Source organism: Panicum virgatum, chromosome 3N, assembly GCF_016808335.1.
Source record: "Panicum virgatum strain AP13 chromosome 3N, P.virgatum_v5, whole genome shotgun sequence".
Classification (NCBI taxonomy): domain Eukaryota; kingdom Viridiplantae; phylum Streptophyta; class Magnoliopsida; order Poales; family Poaceae; genus Panicum; species Panicum virgatum.
The window spans coordinates 50,704,568-50,714,153 of record NC_053147.1 but is presented as its reverse complement, the minus strand read 5'-3'; the positions used below and the strand labels follow the sequence as shown (position 1 = coordinate 50,714,153).

General features: G+C 46.5%; 1 protein-coding gene across 5 annotated transcripts; it reads left to right on the top strand.

Moving 5' to 3' along the window:
- The first annotated feature begins 2,804 nt into the window (after nt 1–2,804).
- Nucleotides 2,805–9,348, top strand: LOC120666121. Of its 5 annotated transcripts, XM_039945913.1 has the most exons (6): nt 2,805–3,098; nt 3,186–3,464; nt 3,542–3,728; nt 3,810–4,021; nt 4,098–4,254; nt 8,788–9,345. In XM_039945913.1, exons 4-6 carry the CDS (start codon nt 3,995–3,997, stop codon nt 9,015–9,017), a joined length of 414 nt encoding a protein of 137 aa, XP_039801847.1. In that variant the 5' UTR covers nt 2,805–3,098; nt 3,186–3,464; nt 3,542–3,728; nt 3,810–3,994; the 3' UTR covers nt 9,018–9,345. The 5 variants fall into 5 exon arrangements, 3 of the variants coding, with proteins under 3 accessions (XP_039801847.1, XP_039801848.1, XP_039801846.1); XR_005671569.1 differs by having other exon boundaries at nt 2,805–3,464; nt 8,716–9,346; XR_005671570.1 differs by lacking the exon at nt 8,788–9,345 and adding an exon at nt 7,266–7,318 and having other exon boundaries at nt 2,805–3,464.
- The last annotated feature ends 238 nt before the right edge of the window (nt 9,349–9,586 follow it).

Below are 9,586 nucleotides of genomic sequence, written 5' to 3'. Positions count from 1 at the left end.
CAACTAGTTCTACGTCTATTCGGGTACTTACAATAGAAGTAAGGTACATCCATGAACTATTCCATATTCCAAAACATTCTATGCCTATGAGCAGTCCCACTGCCCTGGGTCTGATAAGCCCCCATGCTCTTCGTAGCCAAGTCCTGCAGGCATCGAGTACTTGGAGAGACATCTTCCTGTACTTTGAGTACTCTGAACATCCGTCGAGTGCTTCCGAGTCTTCTATTGCATACTTCGAGTAATCTTGCAAGTACTTCTGGTTGCTCCGAGGCTGTGAGGTGCTCAATGCCCCAAATTATTCTTTTTATATGGTGCGCGATGTACTCGCGCTCCATATGGAGTAGCCCCCAAGCCTTAGGTTGAATCGTAGAATCAGGCTGAGGGTCACTTCAGTCTTTTTTCTCTTTATCTTCCAAAAAATTTGAAATTAAGGATCTAAGTCGTGGCATATACTTTTATTCTAATAATATAAGCAAGTAAAATCAGATCCAATATCTAAAAGACCTCTTTTTCGGAAAGTATCCCAGAAAAATGATACAGATAGATACCCCACATCGATTGTACCCAAAATATTTCTCAAAAATAAAACAACGGATCTTATCACCTTCCTGTACATTCACGTGTGGTTTCACAATGACAAGGGTCAATTCTGTTTCCCCGTGACTGCTGTGTCGGTAGTGCCACACACTGAATCCCAGTGATCCATACGCGTCTATAAAAGATGAGCAAGAGATCTTTTGAGGAACACCGAACCATGGAAGCCATGGCTCAAGATTGGTATTCCCAGTTAAAAAGCTGTCGTCGTCCTGATAGAAGTAGATATTTTCCAGTGAGTGGTGCTAGAAGAGTACTTGCGAGTGATAAGGATAGTTTGTATTACCTAAACCTGCATCCGTGCAGCTCCCAACTTAGCCATTATGGGCGTCTTGCCCCTGCAACTACCCTGGTGGGGGGAGCTTCAAGGATATCGGTGGTCTGGTTGTGTATACTCTTGGAATTTCCAGGATGAAAGTTCCAAAGAAATGGCATCTTCGGTAAAAAGACTAAACCTTGTTGCAATGTATTCAGGGAGAAGCAGGAATTCCTTTTCAAGATCCAAGAAGAGGACTTGTGAAGCACTTACTGTAATCTACCTCCTTACTCTTGAAACTTTTCTCCTAGAGTACGAATGTTAGTTATTCCCAATCTGGGAATAGCAAGTTTTAAAGCTTTGTAACGGCCAATGGCCAATGTAAGCCTCGTAAGTTTACTCAAAATGTAATATCGAGTAGTTTTAAGATCTGAGTATGTTCTTTTTCCGGAATGTAATCCTAGGAAAAAATAAATATCAGAATTATCTCTTTTTACCGCAAAAAGGGTAAAATGTCTTTTGAACTTCTCGATATTTACCCCGTTACCACCGCCACTGTCTATTTAAGTGTACAGTAAATTAGGGTTCTTACCACATTGGCCGCCATTCTCCGCCTCTACGTAAGAATAGATCTGCCTTTGCTTTTCTCATCACTCTTGCTCCCAGATCTACTCTTTTTCTTGCGTTTTTGTCTTCCGTGACTTTGGGTTAGGGTAGCCAGTGCATGCGCGAGAATTGACTAGTGACCTTCCGTATGGCGCCCAAGAAGTCCACGAAGGGAAAGGATGCCAAATGTAGATCCACCCTAGCCGAGGGGTGGCTGCCAAGTAAGTGCACAGAGCTCCATTTGCAAACCCTTGTTAGTGAGGGTCTCCAGCATGCTAGATCTGTGGTCCAGTGGCGTCCAGCCCTAGGCCACAACCGTCCGTATGAAAATACGGGCGAAATCGTTGCTTTTGCACCCTATTTTGAGCGCAGTTTTGGTCTTCCTTGTTCCAATTTCTTTTGTTGTCTTCTATATTATTACGGAATCCAGTTGCATCACCTTCTTCCAAACTCTATTCTCCATATTTCCATCTTCGTACATCTGTGCGAAGCTTTTCTGGGCATCGAGCCCCATTTTGAGCTTTTCCGCCATCTCTTCCACTTCAAACCACAACCAAATTCCAAAGAACGCCATGTTGTTGGAGGTGCGGATATTCAGCTCCATCAAGGGATGGAATAAGTGCATGTTCCATACAAGTTGTCGTGGAAAGTAATCGACTGGAAGCAGAAGTGGTTCTATATCGGAAACCATGGCAACACACTCCCAGAGATCACTCCGGGCCCCCAACTATCAGGCCTGAATGGAAAAGAGAGCCAGTAGATGATAGACAGATCCAGGATCTACACGACAGGATCGCTGATCTGAAGCATGATAAGATAACCATGGAATAAGTGCATGTTCCATACAAGTTGTCGAGGAAAGTAATCGACTGGAAGCAGAAGTGGTTCTATATCAGAAACCATGGCAACACACTCCCAGAGATCACTCCGGGGCCCCCAACTATCAGGCCTGAATGGAAAAGAGAGCCAGTAGATGATAGACAGATCTAGGATCTACACGACTGGATCGCAGATCTGAAGCATGATAAGATAACCCGGGAGGCTGTAGATATGGACTGGATGAAGCATAGGATAAAGCCATTACAAGCCCGCCAAAATTTTGGATTTGAGTATCAGGGGATTAGCGACCCATCCCGCTTCTCGACTGCAGAGATCTCTGATGGAGAAGCTCTGCGTTGCGTCCAGCGAGTACCTGACAATGTGGATAAAGTTCCACACATCCCAGATACTTTCTCGGTGATAAATCCTCCAACAAAGGTATGTGTAAAAGTAGTCGATTCGTTGATTTTGAGTACTTTTTGCTTTGCAAATGTCGGTATCTAACATTCAGTCTTTTGGCAGGAGGACATAGACGTTTATAGGAGTAGTCCCCCCTTGCCAGGCATTACTCGCCCCTCCCATCTTCTCCTGAGTGCTCATGCAAGGCCAAAGCCACATTGGGGATCTTCCAATAATTGATGATTACATAGATAGTTCTGATAGCGAACTTGACCGTGCAGAAGCTAGGGGGTCAGCTGGGAGTGGGGGTGGAAAGGATTGGTGTCCTAGCCTGAGCGAGGACACGGCGGCTGAGCACCCGAAAGCTCCACACACAACTACGCGGAAGCGCAGGGCTCCTTCACAGCTTAGTGATACCAAATAAGTATGGATTTCTATTATATTGCAATGTACTCGACTACTTTTGAGGTTTCATCAAGTTGTTTTTCATTTCTTCCTTTCTTTTCTTGAGTCCGGCGAGGAAGGCTCCTCGATCAACGGCATCTGGGGATGATGCCAAGACGGGAACGAAAGTCCCCTCCACACTGGAGGACCCATCAACGGAGACAAGGATCACTCTGCCAGACACTGCTACCTCGGCGAGTGGTTCGAATAAGGAAGCTGCCGCCCAAGGGGAGAAAGGTGCGGCCACCAGCGAGTCCTCGGCAACGTCGGGTACCATGGTGGTATAGCCTCAGCCTCTTCGCAAGCTGACGGCACGAGGGAAACTCCCCATCAAGAAGGCGACCTTGTAAGTGTTATTTCCCTTGTCATGTATCGTCATTTGACTCTTGTCGAATACTTAATTTGCTATTTTATTGTATCAAGGCGAGCCTTGGTGTGGAGGGTACAAGCGGCAGTGCGTCCGCAGCCCCCAAACCCACGGAAGCGGCTCCCAAGGATGCCCCAGACACAGACGCCTAGTCTGCGGAAGAACTAGTGCCGTCCATGCTCCGAGACTCGACATATCCTGACGTCGATGAAGACCGGTAGCCATTGGAGGAGATCCCCACAGGTGAGCCCATTATGCCTCCTCCCTTTGATTTGGATCGATTGCCTTTTGCTCGAAGTTTTTACCCGAGAGGAGTCTTCCCAGGTCCACCTCCACAAGAGGATCCTGTGAGGAAGACTATCGCTGAGCCTCGCCGGGAGGTTGTGACGTTGCTGGTGGTGGGGGCGAGTACTTCCAATGCTCCAGCAGGGAGTACCCCGCCACCAGCCGAGAAGATCAAGCTTGCACAGGAAAGTATGGAGAAATGCTAGAAACTTGTGCAAGGCCAGATGTCTGAGTGCCAGAAGATCATGGCGGTAAGTATTATTTTTATCGAGTACTTTATTTTTGTAGATCGAGTAGCTACTTGCTGATCCTTGTCTGTTTGTCCAGGAGATGGCCGAGCAAGAGAGCAGCAAGCCCCCAGAGGGCCAGGAGCTTCTCGCTCCGAGAGAGCAGGTGTCCAAGCTTACAGTGCACAAGGAGGCTCTCGAGGAGCGAGTGGCTGCTCAGAGTGAGAAGCATAAGAAATGCTCAAAAGAGCAAAGAGGTAAGTCCTTTTAGCTTGTTATCGACGAATCTACTTGTTTTCTTCATGTGTTTGGTACTTATAAATTTTTACTATACTGTAACACCCGGTTTATAAAAGGACATAAACCGAGCAATCATATACGTGCCAGGATCAAGTCACACATATATACAACATAATGAACAGTATATCACAGCACATATCACGTAAAAGATATAATAAAGCGAGTACGAATATTATTTATTACATTAATGATAAAAATGTCTGATACAGCGGAAGCGAAGTACAAATATGATAGAAACTCTCGTCGGAAGCTGAGCAGGGCGCCACAGGGACGTCGACTGGGAGACGAACGCCTAGAAGTCCTCGTAGTCCTGGTAGCGCTGAGCGAACTCCCTCGCGTCGGCAGGAACTGAGCAGCAGTAGCATATCCAAGAGGAAAAAGTAGAGAGGATGCAAGAGTGAGTACACAACTTGTACTCAACAAGTATAACACAAACTATGAGGCTCTAAGGTTGGCTGACTGACTGCATTAGTTTTTAAGTCTTGGCAAAATTTTATTAAAGCTATTTACTACAAGTTGATGAATTACCATAAACCCAGTTACATAGTAATTAATCAAAATTAATCATGTTACTACTGAGAACCAAACCAAAACCACCAAGGTAACCCCGAGAGGCACCCCCTTGTCGGAAGGAGATAACCCCACTAATCAAAAGGAGGATCTGGGCCGCTCATGACCGTGAGCATGGCTAGTATACCAGTTTTACACTCTGCAGAGGTTGCACATCTTTACCCACAAGTCGTGAGTTACGCTAGTTGTTCATCACACTTCCTTAGGTGAGATGACTAGCAAACTCACTACGAGGCCGTTACAAAGGACACGTTGGTAAGGTGTAACCGCTAAGGATTCAGACAATGCAACGATGGTACCCACCTCGAGGGGTACGCAGACCAAGCCTCGTAGCCTGGGCACCATTGAAGCTCGACTCCCCTCTTGCCCCGTCGGTAAGTTACTCCCGAACCAAAATGACCTAATTAGTAAGCCAAGACCGTCCTATTCCAGTCTTGTGGTAGCGCTGTTGTCCCAGGTTGTCGCTCTATGAACCGGTCCTTATGGAGAGTGGCCAACCAGGCAGTAAGCACCGTGCTGGCCCCCTAAACCATATTTCTAACAAAACCAATTTTAACGAGAAGTGAGCCACTCAAGCCACACAGAGGGCCACTCTCAGAATTAAGTTGCATATACCATTAATCAAATTAATTAAAAAGGACCTAGTGTGTTATAGCGCGGCACCTAGCACAACTAACCAAAATGCAACCCAAAAGATATATATAAAGTATATAAAGTATATAAAGTGTGGTTTACTCTTGCCAAGTGGGGAGTCAGAATTGATTGTGCTCAGCGGTCAGTTCCCTTGTTAGCATCTAATGGCCAAGAGGTGACAGTCAGTGCTACAGATCATTCTGGTTTTTTTCATCAGATGGAGGCTAGACCCACGGATGGTATTCGTGTGGTGTCTGAATTCCCGGACGTCTTTCCGGAAGACTTACCAGAAGAAGGAAGAGGAGTTGATGAAGACATATCCTAATCTCTTTGCTAGCCAGTCCAGAATCTTGGGACAAGATTCCTGTAAGGGGGTAGGATTTGTAACACCCTAATTTAAATTTCAGCATTTAATAATAAATTTAATTGGCTTTATTTAAATTTCTAAGGTTTATTGTGTTTAGTATGGCATTTAATCTAATTTTTGTTCCTCAAGTAAATAAAATTTTATCATAGGTTTAATTTTGTTGTTGCATCATGCTGGAGCATTGTTTTATTTGTTTGAGTGCTAGAGTGAATTCAATTTCAAATTTGAATTCATTTGGTTTTAGTTTGAGTTGAGTTTGAATAGGGAAAAGAAAAAGAGAGAGGAAATAGAAATAGAAAAGAAAACCCAAACCCAGTGACCAGCCCAGCACCCGACCCAGTCTGGCCCGTTCAATCTAGCCCGCTCACCCCCTCCTTCTCCCGCGCTCTGGCCCAGCATCTACGCACGCGGCCCATCCCTCCGCAGGCCAACGCCCCGCTCGCCCGGCCCAAGCGCGCGGCCCAGACGTTCCCCGCGCCTCAGCTCCGCTTCGCCAGCGCACCGCTCGCCCGTCACTGACCATCCGGACCCGCCTGGTCAGGCCCGTCTTCCCCGCCTCTCCCGTCCTCGCAACCGCACGCCGAGATCCCCGGCCACAAATTCCGCCAGCCTTCCCACCTCAGGCGCGCACGCCAAGGCAACCCGCCGCCCTACAAATAGAAGCCCGAGCCTCCCCTCCTCCTCCCATCCGCAGTCGCCACCCCTAACCCTAGCGCCCGCTCCCCTCGCTCCGCCGCACCATAGCTCTACGCCGCTGCGGTCCAGCAGCCCGGCCACGCCACAGCCCCGAAAAACCCCCGCAGGAGCTCCGCCGCCGCCCTCACGCAGATCTGATCTAGGCCGTCAGATCTGAGGTGAACGGCTCTGATTAGATCCGGATCCCACCAAACCAGAGCCACGCGATCGAGATCCAACGACCAACATGCAAAGATACCAGTTCGGCCTGGTTCATTTGCTAAAGAGCCCCTGCACTTTAGTAGATTCAACCCGCACTCCAAGTCTGTTCAGAAGTATTTACAGTTCGGCCCAAAAACTTGCACGGACCCCCCTGGCTTTTCTCAGAATAGAACCCGCCGTCCAGGCTTAGTCTTTTTGCGAGTTAGACCCCAGAGTTTTAGTTTAATTACGTTTTAGTCCTCGGTTTTGCCCAGAAAACCCCTAGAAACTCCAGTTTTCTTACAAATAGGTCCCTGGAACTTATTTTTGGACTAGATTATGCGTTTTAGCTCTGTTTTAGGCATTCTTTATATCCACGGGATCATTGTAACGCGTAGAATAGTTTTAGACTAGTTTAGTGTGCTGTTTTTTATGTATTAATGTACTGTTTCTTAGTGTTAGCATTTATTTGCATGTATGTTTATGTTGTTGCCTTGTTTTTGGCCATGTGTTCGTGAGTAGACGTTGAGCTACCGGAGGAGCCCCAGTACCAGTACCCGGAGCAGCTGTCTTCCGACCAGTTTGAGCAGCAGCAGGAGCAGTACGAGGAAGGCAAGTATAACATGAACAACACCTATCATTTTAAATACATTTTCATACTGCATTTTAATACTGTATGCCTATAAGGACTTTCCTAGCCACTTTATATCCTTTATATATATCCTTTGGGTTGCATTTTGGTTAGTTGTGCTAGGTGCTGCGCTATAACACACTTGGTCCTTTTTAATTAATTTGATTAATGGTATATGCAACTTAATTCTGAGAGTGGCCCTCTGTGTGGCTTGAGTGGCTCACTTCTCGTTAAAATTGGTTTTGTTAGAAACATAGTTTAGGGGGCCAGCACGGTGCTTACTGCCTGGTTGGCCACTCTCCATAAGGATCGGTTCATAGAGCGACAACCTGGGACAACAGCGCTACCACAAGACTGGAATGGGACGGTCTTGGCTTACTAATTAGGTCATTTTGGTTCGGGAGTAACTTACCGACGGGGCAAGAGGGGAGTCGAGCTTCAATGGTGCCCAGGCTACGAGGCTTGGTCTGCGTACCCCTCGAGGTGGGTACCATCGTTGCATTGCCTGAATCCTTAGCGGTTACACCTTACCAACGTGTCCTTTGTAACGGCCTCGTAGTGAGTTTGCTAGTCATCTCACCTAAGGAAGTGTGATGAACAACTAGCGTAGCTCACGACTTGTGGGTAAAGATGTGCAACCTCTGCAGAGTGTAAAACTGGTATACTAGCCGTGCTCACGGTCATGAGCGGCCCAGATCCTTCTTTTGATTAGTGGGGTTATCTCCTTCCGACGAGGGGGGTGCCTCTCGGGGTTACCTTGGTGGTTTCGGTTTGGTTCTCAGTAGTAACATGATTAATTTTGATTAATTACTATGTAACTGGGTTTATGGTAATTCATCAACTTGTAGTAAATAGCTTTAATAAAATTTTGCCAAGACTTAAAAGCTAATGCAGTTGAGTCAGCCAACCTTAGAGTCTCATAGTTTGTGTTATACTTGTTGAGTACAAATTGTGTACTCACTCTTGCCTCTTCTCTATTTTTTCCTCTTGGATACGCTACTGCTGCTCAGTTCCTGCCGACGCGAGGGAGTTCGCTCAGCGCTACCAGGATTACGAGGACTTCTAGGCGTTCGTCTCCCAGTCGACGTCCCTGTGGCGCCCTGCTCAGCTTCCGACGAGAGTTATCATTTATGTATTACGCTTTCGCATACTCTGTACCAGACTTTTGTCATTAATGTAATAAATAACATTCGTATTCGCTTTATTATATCTTTTTACGTGATATGTGCTATGATATACTGTTCATTCTGTTGTATATACGTGTGACTTGATCCTGGCACGTATATGATTGCTCGGTTTATGTCCTTTTATAAACCGGGTGTTACATATACACATACACAGCACTCTGAAAATCATTGAAGATTCAGGAGAGTATGGTGCTAGATTTAAAGCTTCTTATGTACCATCGTGCAGATGAAATCGAGAAGCTTCAAAAGATGAAGGCCGACTATGACGTGCAGCTGGTCGAGATGTTGCAACATGTCAAGGACTTGTCAGAGTCCAATACCTCGTTGCAGCATGAACTTGATGAGCTAAAGGTCGTAACTCAAGCTATTGTGGACATGGTGGACATCTCCGAGGAGGATGCCGAGGCCCATTCTTCTTGGTGGAACAACTTCAAAAAGTTCCCCAAGGAATCATGAAGTACCTCTCGAAGACCACCCGACAGTACGTGTCACACGTGCTCGGGTTGGTGAAGTTCTACTTGCCACAGGCTAACCTGGCTCCACTTGGCGAAGGCGAAGGCCTGAATCCCGACTCTGACGAAGGCAAGTTCGACGAGTACCTTGGGGAGGTCAAGCCGGTAGCCGACAGGATAGCCGACAGCTTGGAGCAGGACGCCTGAATCTGAACTTATGTGTTGTAATATCTTGCTGTGAGATACTTTATTGGCCAGTGTGCCACAAACACTCTTGTCGTGTACAAATTTCAATTTATTTTGTATTAAGTCACGATGCTTGAGTGTTCCTTATTGTGATGAGTCTTAGGAAGCAAATATCCTTAGTCATCACCTGTTACAAGTAGTACTTTTATGCGTAGTTGTGGCAGCAACATGCCTACTCGATTTAGGAGTGAAAGTAGGATATCAATCCTTTATTCGAGCATGTTTGCTCTTGCTCATCCTTACTTGTGGGGATGTTGCGGGAGGAGCCGGCGACGACAGTGACATGGTAGGCTCGGAGTGTCCTTCATCATCAGCTGAGACGTGGGG